The sequence below is a fragment of the Anomalospiza imberbis genome, chromosome 3, assembly GCF_031753505.1.
Source record: "Anomalospiza imberbis isolate Cuckoo-Finch-1a 21T00152 chromosome 3, ASM3175350v1, whole genome shotgun sequence".
Classification (NCBI taxonomy): domain Eukaryota; kingdom Metazoa; phylum Chordata; class Aves; order Passeriformes; family Viduidae; genus Anomalospiza; species Anomalospiza imberbis.
Genome location: NC_089683.1, coordinates 108310563 through 108330191, shown reverse-complemented (window position 1 = coordinate 108330191; position 19629 = coordinate 108310563). Strand labels below are relative to the sequence as shown.

Sequence of the window (19629 nt, the reverse complement as noted above, 5' to 3'; positions counted from 1 at the left end):
TTGAACAAATCTGCACTCCAGGGATGCTCAGTAGCTCTGCTGCAGAACACATCACTGAGTTTCCAGCATTCTGGAAAGTCAATGTCCATGTAATTTGAAATACTGACATATAAAGCACTGAGTCGCTTGTCTGAAAGTTCTGTACAACTAAGCGTAAAATTAGGAAACAAATCCTTTTGGTTATTGGTGATGCAATTGATTCTCAAGACATCCATCTTTTCTTGGGGTCTGTGATGGGCTTCTGAAAGCCAAATTGCTTCCTCCCAACTTCTTTGCCTTTGAACTGAAAGACACCCTGAATCGGGGTGAAGCCAGCTTGAGCTTCTCCAGCAGTGCACTGTCTTCCTGTGCTGTGCTTCCAGCCCTCCTACTGGCTTGGTTTTTCCATGGGAAGCAACTTGGCAGGTGATGGCAGCACCCACCCTCTGAGTGCCTTGTCCTTCTGAAATGTATCAGCATCATGTCACTTCTGCTCCCTTGGCTGAGGGGTACAGAGGGAGGACTTCATCGTTTGAAAACTCCCAAAGAGGAAAAAAAGAACAGAGCAAATTTTTTACCTATGTAAAAGAAGACTTTTCAATAGAAACATGTGGTTTTTTCCATTCAGCTGTGGAGAAAAAAGAATCCCTGAGATTGATGGGAGCCTAAACAGTAGGTCACAGATTAGGAGCTAAAAAGCATTTTAGCCATTCACTGGTTAAGTTGTTGGTTATCACAGACGTAGCATTTATTCCATTCAGCTGCAGGAATCCCCATGAATGTGACACTTCATCTTCCATCAGGAAAATGGGGTTTTCCAAAAACATTCCATGCCTATCTGAACCCCATGTTATGTGCTTGAGAAAACTTACTTTAAGATTTTATACTTTTGTCACCTTGGCTGGGTGTGAAATGAGAAAAGAAAATAAGAAGCAATGAACTGCACTGCCAACCCAAATCACTCCAGCAGAAATCGGTAGCATATTTGTCAGAGCACTTTCTTTAGAAACCTGTAACAGAAACTAATTTTTTTATTCAACACTATAGAAGAAATGCTCAGCTCCCAAACCTTATAGCTCAGGGGGAAATTTAAATATTATATCTGGAATAGTTTGTGTGGCAAGCACATTTCTCTCTCGCTCTCAGGATTTTTATAAAGGTGCACAGAGAGAAGTGAAAGAGAAAACAATTTCTATTTCTGCTCCTTGTTTTTCTCTTGTGGAATGTGTTTGGAGAATTGTTTACCTAGAGCAAATGCCTGGTTGGAACACGGTGGATTGTCAGGGCCTGATGGCCAGTCGGATCTAGAATAAATGTAACAACCGTATATTGGCTCTTGACCAAGGCTGGCTTTTTAATGGTACTCTAGACTTTAAAATATTTGAGTTGTTTATTTCACATGTGTGTGAACAGATATCACCTCCCCTGCCACACATACAGGGGAATTTAGACCTGACTAAGAGAGAGTGCAGGAGCCATGAAATCATGAGTTCAAAGTGCTTCTCTGAATGATCTATTTAAGAAGATTTCTCTCTGCTAGAGAAATCTTTCTGTTAAGTAGATCTCTCTGCATGGAAAGTAAACCAGGTTACCAATGCTTCTTCGTGGTTGTTTAGTTTAGCTCATGTTGGTGACTGTCCTATTCCAAACTGGAGAACTGCAAAAGGACCAACAATTCTCTAGGCAAAATTAATGTGCAACCCTTACACTGGTTGCGTTTTGTGTCTCCAGAAAGCAGCAAAAATCTGGGTGGTTTTATCTCTACAGGTTCGATGCATGAGTGGACAGAAATGTTTGTATTTGTGCAAGTCGAGGTTCAGGATTACACTAAATACATGGCTCTTGTGTATTTTCCAGCTAGCTGTGAGATCAGGAGAGCTTGTTTTGGGTGACTCTTGTCTATGTGCTAGACACTGCCACCAGAACTGCATGCAGCTTGCAGACTGCTCACCACATCAAGCTACTTATTTTCTAGAGCCTTCTCTCTACTGACCGCTTATATTCAACATTGAGGAGAGACTAAATCATGAGGCCGCATTTATGAAGGAGAAAAAAATGCAGTTTCATCCTCAGAAGGTGTTGCATAAGGTAATTCTTTGTTTCAGGAGTTTGCTGCAGATGCATTTCTGCTGGTGTGCTTTGACAGCCTGAGAGTTAATACACATCTTCAAGCAACCCTGGTGTTCTCTCTCTTCCTGGCTCTATTTCTGGTGGTCACAGATAACAAAGGCAGAGAGTGTCATTCTGTGCCATATCCCCATGCTTCTATCACTGAGAGCTCTTTTTTGTTTGATTTCTGGTTTTGGTGGTTACCATCTAGTGAAATAAAACACAGCTTCCACATGAATGACCGAGATGTCAGAAAAGCTATTGATAGTGATTATGCAGTTTATGCTTCTTATGCCCTGAAAGTATTCAAAGCATTAGATTCCTCAAATGCCCAAGCCAAATGAGATTTTGTTTTTTGGTTTTGTTTTGTTTTGTTTCATGGGGTTTTGTTTTTTTTTTTCCTGGAGGTTATTTGTTTTTGTTTTTTTTTTTTTTTTTTTTTCCTTTGAGCTCGTTTAACCAGACAAATATGAGAAATCAGGAAATAAAAATGACTGGATATTGAGCCCTTTTATTCCAAATAAGGAGGAACTCCACAGTGATTATTCTGTTGTGTCAAAATTGGGAAAACCAATGGAAAAGCAAGTTAATAAGCTTAAGTCTCCTGCATGTTTTAGTTTCACCTAGTGATTTTATTATGTATAAACTTTTTTCATGCCCAGTAGGAATAAAAAACGAAGCTACATTTAGCATCCTTTCAGGTGAACCTGCTGTAATTCACTGAAATTTATTTTTCAGTACCTCAAATATGCATTTGACATGGAGATCCTTCAAATCTTCCTGCCTGGCTATTTATCAGATATGGGGAGAAGCATTTTTTTTCACATAAATGAGTCTTTATTAATTTCCTGTTTGGCTTATTTTTCCTAATAATTTTATAGTATTTATCTAATAAATACTTGGTGCTTAGGCATGGCAACAGGCCAAGAGTAAACATCAGACTTTGTGACAGTGAAATCTCACAAGACTGTGGAGATAGTCCACAGTCTGATTCCATTCACTTGCTTGGTGCACACCCCCTTCTCTCATTTCATTTCCTGCATCTGGGGATATGTCTCAACACTGACCACTCAGAGACCAATCAGTCTTCATCCAAATTCTGCTACAAACAATAGAGATATCCCATTAATTAGATAGCTACCGTATTTTCTGCAGTAAGTCCTATTTATCTCTGTATTCATGAGGAAGTCCAAGGCAATATCCTGGATCAGTGCAACCTTCCCGAGGCTGCAGTGGCATGGACACTAGACCGATTGTCTATGCACAGGTAATAACTCCCTATTGCAGTCTTGACTGTCATCTACTTAGACAAGAGGATTGATGAGAAGAAGAGGTTGATGAGGAAAAAAGGTGGAAAATATTGTCACAATTGCTTTGTACATTTTTGCAAAAGTTTTTAGAAGGGGGAAAAGACACTTTAAAATTATTTTGATCCAAAATACTGTAAAATATTGTAAGGAAGAGGAGTACTACTCTGACATATTTTGTTTATTTTAAAAGATTAATTATTCTTGAAGGCCTTGATGGTAAGTTTTCAGTCAGCTCTGACCACTGAGCAAATGGCTGAAAGCCAAGAGTTATTTACTACCCAAGTTTCACTTAGGCAGACAATCAAGGGCATTATCCCAATCATGTAACAATTATTTTGGAAGAAGAATGTACCATTTGAATCCATAAATAATGCACTTCATCATCTTAGCATTGCAAAGGGGGGCACTGGAGCGTGGTAACTGCAGACTTCTGAGAGATTGCTTTGTAGAGATTTTCAAAGATGCCATCATGGAGGCAGGTGTCTGGCTCCTGGAAGTTAGATAGCAAATGGATATTCTTGAAGTTCTTCTGGATTGCTGCTTTTTGTTCAAGGGCCACCACTGCTGCATGGTCTTCATGTACTTTGGGGCAAAACGGGCTCACAGTCAGAGCTTCTGCTTGGACCTTCCCCTACATTTGCAGTGACAGACACTACCAGCTCCACTCTTGGCAGACTCATACCTGTCCTCCTCGTTCCAAGTAGCTCAGTGTAATGCTGGAGATGCCGGTTATCCCTACAGATAGACACTTGCACCGTGTTCTCACAGACAGACCTGAGTTTTTCGTGTTGGACCTTCCACTTCTGAACTTGATGACTTCCCCCAATCCGTTCTCTAGTAATGCATGGAGTGCCAGCGTGGAAGATTTTAGTATTGTATTCACGCTAGACAAGTAATTTAGTCTGATGTCTATAGGTGCTTAGTGAGAAGAGTAAAGGATCCAGTAATGATGAGTTAAAAGTTCTACAATCAAACAAAGTAATATCATGTTTTCAAAGGCTATGTCTTAATGCACAGGAATATCAATTACATTGGCATATCCTGATTTTTTTTTTCGTAGCTTTAGTACTTGCCATATATTCTATGATTCTGTTTAATTCTGAACATTTGGTTGCCTGTATTCCTTGTGTCCTTTCAGCTTTCCTGAATATAAAAGTGGAGGTAACAGTCAAGTGAAACACTTGGAGTATGGACTTCAAGATGCAGATTTTTGACTTATTTCTACAAGTAAATGCCTCATCTTTACTTTGCCTGTTCTTGTTAAAATACTAAACTCTCTTTCCTCCAGCTGAGATTTCCAGAATGTAAAAACATCTCTTTACCTCTGCTAATACATGCAAAACTGGCATTTGACCAGTAGCATTGTTTGGCCACGACAGTTTTGGAGTAGGCAAAAGGCAGCCCTGTGATCACCAGCTCACTTCCTTGTCTTGTCTTTTTCAGTCTGTGAGGCCCTCGGCAAGGTCTGTAGCAGGACATCTTCCCCCACCACACGAGAGCATATCTGCTGCTCGTTAGCTGATGAAATAACTCAGGCCATCTCACCTAAGCTCACCTAAGCCCTGGTGCAATGACTCAGTCCAGACAGTTTGCCTTGCAGTGAGTCCTTTCAGCACCATGGAATTGATGCTTTTAGGTGACAGTGAACATCTTGCTGTGGAAGCACATGTAGAAAGATAAACTGGAATTTCTGACCAACAGATGCTTCATTTTAGAAACTATAAATGCTACACCAAACTTTCACAAAGCAGAAATCGTCTGCACATTCCCGGGAAACATGTGGAGCTTTCTCCCCAAAGTCATGGCACCAGCTCTTTGAGCTTACTCTGCTTAGGACCGAGTGAAAGGACTCTATGTGCACTCCTGTCATTTTGGTGGTAAATGTCATTGACTTCTAATCTAAACTGTTTCTTTGCTAGCTTTAATATAGGTACCCTAATCTTGTGCCCTGCTTCATGTAATCTACTAGTGGTTCTTTTATACTGAGTAGTAAGTAACCCAACAGAAATTAAAAGTGAAGTTTATAGACCGGAAAACTGCTCCTAGGTCTAAAGTGCCATGTAAAAATATTTTCTGTAAGCCATTGGGGAACACCCAAATCCACAGGCAGGTAAAGGATGAAAGTCTGAGCTTCGTCCCATTTAATTTTTAGAGATTCATCTGTATTAAGAATGTGACTTATCTGTTATATTCATAGTTGGAGAGTTTGTATTCATAACTTCTTTCAGTCATCAGTTCCTTAGCTCTGGAGTAGACTTTTCCCCAGTGTGCTCAAAGTAATACATATAATATTGCCTGAATGCAAGTAGAAGATACACATACCACTTGGTTCCTCAGACACTATTTTCTAGGGAAGTACGGAAAATTCAAGTACCAAAGAAATTTTTTTTACCTGTAGTTTTTAATAACTGAAGTCACAAAACACTGATACTTCTACCAGTGATACTATGTAGCACGCATGTATGCTATGTAGGAAATCAATATTACATCTGTTCTAAGTTTTAGAAACAAGGAACATAGTTTGTAAATTTTCATCAGGTTGGCTTTCTATTGATAAATCAAGCCTTGCTTTGGATGATATCCAGACTAAACCAAGAGAAAATAGAGTTTGTGTAGATTAAGATGAAGCTTTTTTGTTTCTATACATTAAGAAAAAATGTCAAATGTAAGACCCCATGCAAGACTTGATTTCCTGAGACTTGACTCCTTCTTTTAGTGACCTTGGTGTCTTCATGTTGTTTCTCGCTGTGTCTTTCCTGCGTCCATTTTGCTCACTGGAAAGAGGATTGAGGTCTGCAGGTCTCATTTAAAGAGTGTATTTGATCCGGAGCCTGCAGATGGTCATGTCATCCCTGCTGGGCAGTGGCCAGAACACTCACGGTGACAGGTTTCAGGCCGCGCTGGGAGGAGCGGGGAGGCTGTGTCAGAATCTCAGGGGGCCTGGGCCAGAAGGGCAGTGGCTGCTCTGGCTGCACGGCTGGTCTTGGCTTTTTTGTTGTGCTCATTTTCAGCTGCGGGCTGAGGGCTTCTCCTCCTCATTTCCGGCAGTTCCTGGTGAAACTCAGCAGTGGCAGAATTTCAGCCGAGCCGCGGGCGGGTCTGGCCATGCTAGGGGTGGGAGAGACCCGGCTCGGCCAGCGCTACATCGGAGCATGGCCTGGCCCTGCCGGGACAGGGCCTGGCAGGCTCCCCGGGAAGGGGCCTGGCCCCCGCTGGGTTGCCCGGGCTGCAGAGCCGGCTCTGATTTCAGCCACGTGGCGCTGGGACAGCCCCTGGGCCAGACGACTTCCATCCGGCGGCTGGAGGTGTTCACGGTGTGTCATGATCCGCTCGTGCGGGGTGTCGTGATGGTTTGTTAATCGATCCCAAAAGTGCAAAAAGGCAAACAGCAGGGGACCATCAGTTCCATCACAACAAATGCACCTTTATTTAGGTTCCGACAGCACATGCGATCGAGGGGACAGAAAAAGAAAATAAAGAATAGAGAAAAAGGAGGGGAAGAAGGGGAATATAGCTACCACCGTTCGAGATGAGATCCTCGATGGTCCAGCTGCACAGATTTGCCGTCGTCCGTGGGGGTTAACCAAAGTCTTCCCAAAAATGTACAGTTTTTACAGTCTTTAGCCAGAGTGAGCGGCATCTGGCCAGAAGGTGGGCAAGAGTGAGGGGCCATTGTGAAGAGCCCATGGGTCTGTGAAGCAGGTGCAGGCATGCAGGCACAGGCCACCGCTTGTCACAACCTGTTTGAACGCAGCCTTCTGTAGGAGCACAGCGAGCGCACCTGCTGACAGTCACTGGGCAAGCGTCCGCATCCACCTGGGCCAGGCCAGAACTCCTGCCAGGGCCTGCAGGGTCCTTGCGACGATCGTGAGGCAAATGAAGGAAACTTCGGACCGTCTCTCACACGGTGGAGGGTTTTTTCTGGCAGCCGTGCAGGGGAAGGGGAGGCGGCAGTCAGGATCCCAGCGGCCGATGGCCTCCCCTTCCCCGGCAGCCGCTGGGGCTCGGCCGCGCAGGCCGCAGCCAAGCGGGCCTGGCCGGGGCTGCATCTCCCTACCTGCTCAAGGCCAGAAGAAGAAAAGAACCTCCCGGGCTTTGTTCGCCTTTACATGTGTGTGAAAAACGCCAGTCACTTGTTTTTAGAATTTTCTAAAGGCCTCCAGAACATTTGGTGTGTTGTTTTCCATGGGACTCATTCCATGCCCATTTCAGATGCAGTTTTCCATTGATGCTGAATGGATTTTTGCCTTTTTTTTTCTCACATATTCTCAGTGTTCTTTACAGATGTATTTATAGCCTGATAGTGTATGAATTGTCCCAGTGCTTTTCCTTACCTTTTTCCCTGGGCAGAAAGACAAAATATATTCCAGAGCTCCAAGCCCCAGAGGGTACAAGGCCCCTGTCCTGTCTTGGTTCTCCCTAGGAACCAAGGTCAAAACCAGCTCTTTAAGATGCATTTTCATCAAGAATGTTTAGTCCCTAAGAAGGGGAGGCAGGAATCAGGGAAGGGCTGAACTGCGGGAAATTGCCCCACCAGTTTTGTCTCTGGTGATTTTTGCCAATTATGCTAATTTGCTAAACTTAGAAAACTGCATTTACCCCGGAGTGTTGGGGGGGTGTGTGTGTGTGTGCATTTTGTGGACATTTTCCATATCTGTCCCTGGAGGCCTCCAAGAAACAGCAGCCTTTATATTACCTCCTATACTAATAGTATCTTGAAAGTGTGTGTTGTTTCATTTGTAGGTTTTTTTAAGGCATCCCCATGGGTAGAAGAAGCTGGGACGCACCCTTAATTTGTGAAGCACTGGACCTGTTCATTGCCATCTGATTTCAAAAGGCTTTCCAGCCCTAATGGGCTAGTGGAATTGTTCATTGTCACTGATGTCTCCCTTATTGCAGCAGGTGTCCTATTGCTGGAAGGGCCAGTCTGGCCCTTAGTGCATGTGGTAAGAAGGGACATGTAGCAGCTTTAAATTAACCGACAGGAAAAGAACACTTAGAATGTCTTTTGAAGTTCCTAAGGTGTTGCACAAACACGAATGATTCTTTGCACTTACTGAAAAGACAAAACCAGCTGCTATTAACAAGCCAACACGGGGTAAGAGCCATGACACAGTTATTGCTGGTTTTATATCTCTTCCAAATCATAGGATCATAGAATGGTTTCATGGGAAGGGACCTTAACGATCATCCAGTTCCAACCGCTCTGTCATGAGCAGGGATGCTTCTCACTAGACATGGTTTCTCAGGGCCCCATCCAGCCTGGCCTTCAACACTCCCAGGGATGGGGCATCCACAACCTCTGGATGGCTCGTCTAATACCTGGAGCAGGAAGTTGTCCTCTACACGCTCCAGGAGTGCCCTTGGTTGCTTGCAGCCTGCTGTATTACTTTCAGAGGCACAGTAGGAGCTGATGAGCCCAGACCTTCATGACCTTAGATGGTGAGGGGATAAAAGCACACGAGTTTCTTTATTCAAGTTCCTCCTCAGAGGCACCAGCTTGAGTTGTTCTTTTGTTTATTTAGTTACTGCATCGTGATTAAATTGTTTTGAGGATCTGGACATCTGGGACTCAGCTATGGGAAACCCAGGGCTAAGCTGGGAAGGAAACCTGGTCTGACTTTGTGGGAGTGGAGGATACAGCTGGGAAGGCCTTTGATCCCACATGAGGTGATGTGAGAGTGACTCCAGAGTGGCTCTTGGGTGGTTGGACAGGGAAGTTTCCTTAACACGGAACCCCCCGCTTCCCAGCCTCTGGCTTCTGAAAAGCCCATAGCCCTCCAGTGCAGTTCGGGAAGTGTCCCAGCATGCTTCCATGATGACAATTTGAGCAGAGCTAGGTTTGGAAGGGACCGAAAAGCTCATCTGGTTCCAACGCCCCTGCAGTAGGCAGGGACATCTTTTACTAGACCATGTAGCTCCAAGCCTGGCCTTCGGTACTTCCAGGCTTGGGGCAGCCACGAGCTCTCTGGGCAAGCTGTGCCAGTGCCTGGCCACTCTTATTGTTCAGCATTTCTTCCTAATCTCCAATAGAAACAGCTGAAGCTATTCCCCCTCTTCCCTGCCTGCCCTTGGGAAGAGGCCCTCTCCAGCCTTCTCACAGGCCCCCAGCAGGTACTGGAAGAACTTTAGAACCTTAGAAGTTCTAAAAGGTCAACAGCAGACAGCAGCCGTTGGTCACTTACCGTGACCCTGGTCACGAGCCCAACATTCTATATTCTGGGAGTTAGAGGGACGGACCAATCAGCAGGCTCCAATCCAGGTGACGTCACAATGCCTGAAGAACACCTGAGGCAGTTGGAGGGGCAGAGCACCAGGAGGACAGTGCAGAGTGGGCTCCTGTCTTGCTTCTCTCTCGTCCCCTTTGGCTATTGGTGTCATTCTCTGGCAGTCAGCTAGGCCTAAAGACATGGGTAGAATTAGTCATTTGATGGACCTTCCCACCTGTGGCCTCCACAGACTTGGAGAGATTGCAGAGCTAGTGGCTTCTGTTCGCCTCTCACCCATCCGTAAGAGAAAGCTAGCGCTGGCCTTGAGGAAGAAAGGCTATATTCCAAAGCTGCTACATCTTTTCCAAGTCTGTGAGAGAGTAAAGAACACTGAAGGCTTGCGCCTCCTGTTTGACATCGTGAGAGGAATTTTGTACCTGGACAAAAACATTCTGTTTGAGGTGCTGTTTTCTGATGAGTGTATTCTGGGTGTTGCTGGATGCCTTGAATATGATCCTAGTTTGGCTCAGCCAGGATGGCACAGGGAATTCTTGACCAAAGCAGCAAAGCGTCAGGAGGTCATTCCTATCAGAGACCCTGAACTCAGGGAAAAGATCCGCCAGACGTCCCGGGCACAGTACGTTTACGACATCATCGTGCCTAATTCGTCGGATTTTGAAGTGGGTTTTCTTTCTACCCTCAATTCCTTCATCAGCTCCAGCAAAGAGGAGATTCTAGAAGCCTTGCAGGTAAGTGTTTTTTAATGTGGCTTAGATGTGCTCTGTAGAGATCCCTCTGGCTGTAGTTTGGAAATGATTTAAAGCGGGTGAATACTGTAGAAGTTAATCACAGGCACTTTCATTTGCACAATGTTTTGAATGCCTTCCCTTCTTTCTGATCCCTTGGACTTTTGGTATTTTCAAAATGATAAATTTCAGGTGAACGCATTAATACTTTTTATGGGCTCTAACAAGATAAAGTCCTTCTCTTTGGTTGCCAAGCAAACCTCTGGAGCTGGTTTTGTATAAGCATTTAAGGAACACGTAACTTCCGGTATTTCGTTCCAGGGACGTTTATTACACTGTTTTCCATGTAAAGGGGTGCAAAGAAATGGCTGGACAGATACGGCAGAAAGTGCCAAAACACTTGAGAGATGATGATGATGTTTCTGGGTTTCTTGGAGTGTAAAGAATGAAATGCTTTACAAAAAGTGTAGTGTAAAGCATTTCATTGTCCTAGATATCCTTAAATTTCTTATACCAGTGGAGGATGTGAATCTGAAAAGCAAACAATAGTCACAAAAGTTTCCCATCCTGGCAAAGCAGAGTGCCTGCATGTGGGAGAGCTGGTTTTACTGCAAGTGAGATTCAGAGAATGTGGCAGCAGCCAAACGGCAATCTGTTCATTGAGTCCCCACCACAGAGATGGACTGAAAAGGTGCTTTGCAATGCTGCAGATCCAAAAGAGGGAAACTGATCCCCTTGGGATGTTCACAGTGTAGTATGAATGGTGCAGGTACAGTAGGGCCAAGGTTTTCTCTTGGCTAGCACTTTTTACATCAGTAGCGTACCACTTGCTTCCCTAGAAGTTTAGGTGCAAAGTGCTGTGAGGGCATCTGAAACAAATCAGGACTGTCCTTTTCTGTCCTTTTGATGTGTGTGTGGGTGTAGCAAATCCCACAGCGAGTCTGTGGGGTTTGGCAGAACTGCAAAGCATAGGGGTGGCACGGCAGAGGAGAGGAAATGTTGCACTGTAGAGATGAATTTAGGGATCAGCTTTAGGGATCATGCCCTGTGCCCAGCTTTACCGGTGGCTCTGGTGACCTGGAGCTGCTTCAGCTGCACAGGAGGAATGCAGAAAGACCGGGAATGATCCTGCTGGATGTGTACTCCAGCATTTGCCTCCTTTGTGATAAAAAGAATGGCAGTGAGGAAAGCTTGTGCAGTGTGGGATCCTAGAGAGATCGTATTTTCCGTTTCCAGAAGGCACTGGTTAATTTGTGCTCTTTTGGTCTGCTCCACAGAAAGATAAGGAATTTTTGCCTGACGTTTTTGCACAATTAAGAAATGAAGCTACAGCTGGTGAGCAACAATGTGAATTGGTAAGTTAGCAGTCTCGGTGGTTCCTCAAAGGCTTTCAATGAGAGGGATGAAGTAGAAAGTGAAACTGCTCAGAGAGTTCTGCAGTCTTAGAAGTACTTCTGGAGAATCAGGCAGTACAGCCCCCAGTACAAATTGTGACTGTTTCCTCCTTTCAGAGAATTTTCTGACTCAAATACACAAAACCTTTTTTTTTTCCTCTGTGCACCAGTTAAAGTTTCTCAAGGAATTCTGTGCCTTTTCTTGCACCTCACCTGAGAAAAGAGATGAATTTCTTCAAACTTTGGCAAAGTTGGGATTTCTTCCAATTCTTGAAATGTTACTGGTAAGTGAAAACTTAGAACTGGTTTTAATAAAACTAGAAAAGCCTACAGCCATATAGCATTTTTTTTTTTAATCTGCCGAGCACCTTTTTTATAAGTCTGATTGGAGAGTTTTGCTCTGCTGAGAATGGAGGTTTCTGGTAATGTCCAGGATCCAGAAGCTGCCCACAGTTCTGCTCTGGAGTAGCCTTGCTTGACTGCTCTTACTAGTTTTACTTTTCAGACTTCATGATGGAGAAGTCTGAGGGCCGTGAAGTCCTTGTGACAAGGTGGCCAAAAGGTGAAAAAGACTTTTTCATGTGGAAGCTTGATTGTTGGTTTTTTATCAGATAAAGACACGTCCCTTAAGGAAAGTTCTGGATTCTTGTTGCCTGTCCATGGGCACAGAAACTGTGGTACACCTTGGTTTGCACAGTTGGTCCTTTAGTACAAAACTCATAACTTGTGGGTAGCGGGCATAGAAAACCAATAAAGTCTTAGATATTCAAGCAAGTAGGACGTTGTGAATGTTTCCAGCCTACGTTAAGGCTCTCAAATACACAGAAAGCCTTGTGTCCTTTCCAAAGGAGGAAAACAGTAGGGAAAGGATTTGCCTGGTTCCTTGTGGTTCTTCTGTAACCATATTATCGTGTTTCTCATGAAAAGTTTTGTGACAAAATGTTCCCCAGTTATTAAACTACCTTCTCTTTGCAGCTACACCTGATAATAAATACCAAACTTTATTTACTCTTACATATTAATCTCTTTTTTTTTTCTTTTTGTGAGGGAGTGGATAATCAGCAGGTTAGATCTGCTGCTGCAGATATATTGTTTTATCTAGTAGAATTTTGTCCAGCCACCATCCAACAATTTGTAATGCAAGAGGCCCAGCAGAGTAAGAATGTAAGTAAAAGTGGTAAGGAGTCTGTTGACTATACCAGTTTTAGGGCAAAGAGGAAAATAACCAGCAAAAGAAAAGCTAAATTTCTGTGTTTTGTTTTAATTTTCATTTTTAAAGAATTGCAGAAAGTGGGGAACTCATTCCATTCTTGTCAGTAATTATCTTGTGGTTTTTTTTTTTTTTTTTTTTTTTTTGCAGGACACCCAACTCATCACTGTGGTCATTGAGCAGATAATCTGTCATCCTGACCCTGAATTTGGAGGAAACAATCAATTAACGGAGACTTTGTGCGCTTTGATCGATCCAAAGAAAATGCCGGCCACAGCTAGTGTAAGAGAACATGAATGGCAGAAAACATGATACTGTCTTGGCAAACTTAAAAGCCTGATATTCTCTATTGCTGTCATTGTGGGCAGAGGATAAAAAATTATAGGATTTTTTAAAATTGATTGGAGCGTGGTCTGATAACGACTTTAAATAAGCAAAAGATAAGCTAATTTTGCTGCTGAAAGGTATGTGTCTGGGGCATCGTGCCAGTATTAAACCACACAATCCCATGTGCCAGTGCCATAGCACTGTCTGACCACAGCTCTCTCCATCTGGATGATAAATCTTGAAAGATTTTAATACATCGTTACGTAGCAGAATACCTGTGAAACGGTTTGCAGGTTGTTCTGGGCAAAACTACGTACACTTCAGAATGGTTTAAGGACACTTTGGCAAGCACTTTGAGTCGTTGATGTTTTTTCCAGTATATATTTGCATCCATGCTGGGAATTCTTTTAATGATAGCTAGCTTGTTTGGAGACACAAGAAACACAAGTTTGTCCCAAAATAAAGAAACTGATCTTGTGTGGAGACAGTGCTGCAGATCCAAAGAACTCGGAAGGATTCTTTGCAGGCTGTTTCTTCTGTTACTACTCTTTTTTTATTTGAAAGGTTGTATGTGAATGCCAGTGTTTAATGAAATTATTCTTGTTTCAGAATTTAGAAGTATTTGAATTTCTCGATATCTTCTACGACCGTTACATTGATGTTCTTACAGCGCCGCTTCCGGCTGATACATCAGAAGAGTGGTATGACATAGGTAATGACAATTTTAGTTTTTTTTCCCTTTGAAGGGCCTTACAGTCCTGGTAACAGCAATAGACCTGTGATGCCTGCTGGGAATACACTTGCTGCAAGCTGCTGTTCCTCCAGGGACAGGGATTCTGGGGGCAGGACTCTTCATAGCCCCTTCCTGAAGCTGTGAATGCTGGCATAGCTTGATGGCGTACTTTGTAAAGATGTACTTCCTTCATGTATATTGAGAATAATGCCGTGGTTTAGCTCGTCTAATTTTAAAGAATATTTACTGTAAAGGCAAAAAAGGCGCAGTTGTGTTTGTTGTTTTGTTCGGTCCCAATGTCCTGCTCCCCAAAGCAATCCAGTAAAACAAAAGTCCACTAAAATCTGTCAGGAACTGCAATAGCAACTGAGCGCAGTGTACTTTGGCAGTACATTATTTATCTTTTTGTACAACTTATGGCATTAATTTTTCTTGTAGATAATTACCGAACAGCAGAAATACTTGCCTCAGTTTTGGAGCTGTTGTCTTTCTGTGTGGAACGGCACAAGTACCACATGAAGGTTTTCATTCTCAAGAAAGACCTCCTAAGAAGAACACTGGTCTTGATGAAATCCAAACACAAATTTCTGGCCTTGTGTGAGTACGGAACTGTCGTGATTTCCTTTTCCAAGGCTTTGTGTGTCCTGTGTGGAAGGTGCACCAGTACCAATGTACACTTGAACTCAGAATTCCTGTTCAGTTGCTGTGTTTTACAGGCTACAATTCAGTAATCTGGAACAAAGGAGGTAGCAGCTGTCTGTAAACACAGACCAATGCAGTTTCTTGTGGGAAGAGGATTGTTGTCTCTTTTGAAGTCTACAGGGATCCTTTCAAATCTTCATGAGAGGATCCTTTGTAATCAGATTTCTTGCCGCATTTCAGTGGAAATGTTGTGCTTTCTTAATAATGTCCTAAATCTGGTTCTCCTTGTGGAGAGTGAATGAAATTCTGTGAGCCAGAATCTTTAAAGGCTTAGGGCTGGTTCTGGGAGGGGAACAAGGACAAAAGCACGGTGGGGAGTTAATAGTTTAATTTCATGCATGCTGGAATGCATTGCTGCTGGACTTGAGAAAGAAATCCATGGTTCCTGATGACCTTCAAATACCCAGGAAAGTCCAAGAAGGGAAAGAAAGGTGACCTATCAACAAATCTGCTTCTGCACTTTAGGGCTGCATCTTCCTCTTGGGGTAACACCAGGTTTTTCAACTATTCCAACTCAACAAAAGGTGAGAGCCTGCCATGTGGTTGTTGAATGCTTGAATGTCTTTCTTCACACAGCTGCTCTTCGCTTTATGAGGAGGATAATTGGCCTTAAAGATGACATTTATAACCGTTACATCACTCTGGGGAACCTGTTGGAACCCATTGTAAGTGCTGTGTTGGACAACAGGAGTAAGTGCAACCTGCTCAAGTCTGCCTCGATGGAGCTGCTTGAATTCATCCAAAAGGTGAGTTCAGCAATAGCCTCAGCACCAACACGTCCATGACCTCGCGGGGCAAGAGGCAAAAGGCAGATTTTCCAAGATAGCAACCATCCTGTTTTACTGGAAGGGTCACAAACGGGTCTGGGACGTTTATTGTCGATTGTCCATTTCTAAGGGAAGTTAAATTATTCTCTCTGGATCTCAGCTTTTTCCTTAAGAATAAATCGGATTGCTTCCCATTTGTTCTCGACAAGAATATTTTGGTTCTGGACAAAGAATCAGTTACTTTCCAACATAAAGTTGAAAGCTTTCTAACTTTCTGTGTGTGAACCTTTGAGACTGAAATCCTGTCTTGTTCCTATTCAGGAGGATATTCAGTTCCTTATTACACATATAGTTGAGAACTTCTCGGATGCACTGGAATCCGTCAAATACATTCAGACATTCCATGGACTGAAGAAAAAACATGACCAAGCAAAAGGCCAGCAAAACAAGAAACTGAACAGGTATGGCCCAGTTTCTGTCTTATGAGGCTGCCAGGGACTGCCATTCTGCAGGCCTGCTGGTTGGTTTTTCATTTCCCCTAGAGCAGCAGAAGCAGGTGGCTGGGATTGGGGTTGGATTGCATTCTTGCTGAAAACTTCTTGGGTTAGAGTAAACCTCCATTTACCTTTCTCTGAGTAGAGCTGATGTGGTCAGTAGATTAAATGTTCTGCTGAGAAAATTCTCAGCTGATGAAGAGCAGAATCTTGCTTTGTTCTTCTGCGTTAGGATTCAGTCTGCCTCATTATCACCGGGGTATTTGTGAAGCTTATGGTGAGGGTGGAAGCAGGGATGGAGCTGGATTGTCTTCTCTGAGTCACTCACCTAATTCTAAAGTTGTGGAAGCCATTTATGACCTGGCTGAGTCTGAAACATCAGGCAAAGCTTCAATCACTTGTCCTATGTCCTTTGCAGTGTCCCCTTCATATTGCCTGGTGAGACACTCGCCAAAGAAGCAGTAGTCTCACAGGTGGATGAAGGTGTGCTGTTCAGTAGAGGTGAAGAGAAGGCAGCTCCAACGTCACCAGCAAGCTCCAACGGCTCCTACCCAACGTACAGAACTGGGACCACAGTGGAGACAGCCCCCAAGGTGGGAGAGAACTTCTATGGAAGCTTCTGTCCTCACGTAGGACAGCAGAGAAGCCTCGTGGAGCTTTACTGGGTGTAATGTGGCACAGTCAGCAATAGCCTTGTACAGGGTACCTTAGTTAGGGACAAATTCACCCAAATCCCTGACTAGTTTCACCAAGAGTGAAATTCTGACTAGCTGGGGTAAGGTTCAAGGAGGATAAGGTGGGACTGGAGTCTGCGTTAATCTGGGGAGCACAGGTTAATTTTGCCTCTTGTGCATGATTGAACTGTTGCTACTCCTTGGCCTTCTGCCCTGCCCAGCCGGTGCCCTGTGTGTGTGAGGTGCAGATGAGATTGCCTTTTTTGGAACCTATTCCCCATCAGGGAATTAATAAGTGTTTTTAAGCAGACAAAAATGCAGGAAGTGATACCTCTTTTATGCCTTTTACAGCTGAGCATTATTTGAATCAGCTTCCGAGCAGCTACAGAAAACTGTGGCAAGAATTTTTTTGCTCACCCCTAAGACTTGGGGGAAAAACAGATGTGCAGCATGTATTTTTTCAATGTGGGAATTTAATTTGTTTTTACCTTTTTCTAATTGGCAGAGAGGTCTACTTGAAGCATTTGGTTATCCTGACAATGAAGAAGATGGGACATCATCAAAGAAAAGAGCTCGTCGGGATTCCCGAAGGAAGCTGTAGTTTTGTAATATGTGTTATTTGTAAATACTAGTTTATTAAAACGTTACATGAAACCTGACTGTGTGGGTTTGCTTTTTTTCCTGTGAGTTACTGTTGTAGTCAGTGGTGCCATGCCCTGGGCAGAGGGTAACCCCGCTCTTGGCTTCACTTTCCATCTGTCAGGGCCAAGTCAGAGCAGGGTTTTAAAAAAATTTCTACTCTTTTGAAACTTCTCTGAATGATCTATTTAAGAAGATTTCTCTCTGCTAGAGAAATCTCTCTGTTCCAGAAGTTAGGTAGATCTCTCTGCATGGAAAGTAAACCAGGTTACAAACGCTTCTTCGTGGCTATTTAGTTTAGCTCATGTTGGTGACTGTCCTGTTCCAAACTGGAGAACTGCAAAAGGACCAACAATTCTCTAGGCAAAATTAATGTGCAACCCTTACACTGGTTGCGTTTCGTGTCTCCAGAAAGCAGCAAAAATCTGGGTGGTTTTATCTCTACAGGTTCGATGTATGAGTGGACAAAAATGTTTGTATTTGTGCAAGTCGAGGTTCAGGAATACACTAAATACATGGCTCTTGTGTATTTTCCTGCTAGCTGTGAGATCAGGAGAGCTTGTTTTGAGTGACTCTTGTCTATGTGCTAGACACTGCCACCAGAACTACATGCAGCTTGCAGACTGCTCACCACATCAAGCTACTTATTTTCTAGAGCCTTCTCTCTACTGACCGCTTATATTCAACATTGAGGAGAGACTAAATCATGAAGCCGCATTTATGGAGGAAAAAAAAATGCAGTTTCATCCTCAGAAGGTGTTGCATAAGGTAATTCTTTGTTTCAGGAGTTTGCTGCAGATGCATTTCTGCTGGTGTGCTTTGACAGCCTGAGAGTTAATACACATCTTCAAGCAACCCTGGTGTTCTCTCTCTTCCTGGCTGTATTTCTGGTGGTCACAGATAACAAAGGCAGAGAGTGTCATTCTGTGCCATATCCCCATGCTTCTATCACTGAGAGCTCTTTTTTGTTTGATTTCTGGTTTTGGTGGTTGCCATCTAGTAAAATAAAACACAGCTTCCACATGAATGACCGAGATGTCAGAAAAGCTATTGATAGTGATTATACAGTTTATGCTTCTTATGCCCTGAAAGTATTCAAAGCATTAGATTCCTCAAATGCCCAAGCCAAATTAGATTTTGTTTTTTGGTTTTGTTTTGTTTTGTTTCATGGGGTTTTGTTTTTTTTCTGGAGGTTATTTGTTTTTGGTTTTTTTTTTTCCTTTGAGCTCATTTAACCAGACAAATATGAGAAATCAGGAAATAAAAATGACTGGATATTGAGCCCTTTTATTCCAAATAAGGAGGAACTCCACAGTGATTATTCTGTTGTGTCAAAATTGGGAAAACCAATGGAAAAGCAAGTTAATAAGCTTAAGTCTGCTGCATGTTTTAGTTTCACCTAGTGATTTTATTATGTATAAACTTTTTTCATGCCCAGTAGGAATAAAAAACGAAGCTACATTTAGCATCCTTTCGGGTGAACCTGCTGTAATTCACTGAAATTTATTTTTCAGTACCTCAAATATGCATTTGACATGGAGATCCTTCAAGTCTGCCTGCCTGGCTATTTATCAGATATGGGGAGAAGCATTTTTTTCACATAAATGAGTCTTTATTAATTTCCTGTTTTCTTATTTTTCCTAATAATTTTATAGTATTTATCTAATAAATACTTGGTGCTTAGGCATGGCAACAGGCCAAGAGTAAACATCAGACTTTGTGACAGTGAAATCTCACAAGACTGTGGAGATAGTCCACAGTCTGATTCCATACACTTGCTTGGTGCACACCCCCTTCTCTCATTTCATTTCCTCCATCTGGGGATATGTCTCAACACTGACCACTCAGAGACCAATCAGTCTTCATCCAAATTCTGCTACAAACAATAGAGATATCCCATTAATTAGATAGCTACCGTATTTTCTGCAGTAAGTCCTATTTATCTCTGTATTCATGAGGAAGTCCAAGGCAATATCCTGGATCAGTGCAACCTTCCCGAGGCTGCAGTGGCATGGACACTAGACCGATTGTCTATGCACAGGTAATAACTCCCTATTGCAGTCTTGACTGTCATCTACTTAGACAAGAGGATTGATGAGAAGAAGAGGTTGATGAGGAGAAAAGGTGGAAAATATTGTCACAATTGCTTTGTACATTTTTGCAAAAGTTTTTAGAAGGGGGAAAAGACACTTTAAAATTATTTTGATCCAAAATACTGTAAAATATTGTAAGGAAGAGGAGTATTACTCTGACATATTTTGTTTATTTTAAAAGATTAATTATTCTTGAAGGCCTTGATGGTAAGTTTTCAGTCAGCTCTGACCACTGAGCAAATG

The 19629-nt window shown here is 43.0% G+C and overlaps 1 protein-coding gene across 1 annotated transcript; it reads left to right on the top strand.

Moving 5' to 3' along the window:
- The first annotated feature begins 6550 nt into the window (after nt 1-6550).
- LOC137470039 (serine/threonine-protein phosphatase 4 regulatory subunit 3B-like) lies at nt 6551-13451 on the top strand. The gene is made up of 6 exons (XM_068183023.1): nt 6551-6748; nt 9790-10356; nt 11631-11708; nt 11918-12035; nt 12799-12911; nt 13108-13451. The coding sequence occupies exons 1-6, from the start codon at nt 6551-6553 to the stop codon at nt 13267-13269; spliced, it is 1236 nt and encodes a 411-aa protein (XP_068039124.1). The 3' UTR covers nt 13270-13451.
- Nucleotides 13452-19629: the final 6178 nt, after the last annotated feature.

Bases quoted from the DNA above. Each gene is read 5' to 3' on its own strand.
- LOC137470039 (XM_068183023.1), top strand. From the start codon at position 6,551: ATGGCCTGGCCCTGCCGGGACAGGGCCTGGCAGGCTCCCCGGGAAGGG. The intron at 12,036-12,798 runs GTGAAAACTTAG...TTTGTGAGGGAG, and splicing joins TCTTGAAATGTTACTGGTAA to TGGATAATCAGCAGGTTAGA. The intron at 12,912-13,107 runs GTAAGTAAAAGT...TTTTTTTTGCAG, and splicing joins AGGCCCAGCAGAGTAAGAAT to GACACCCAACTCATCACTGT.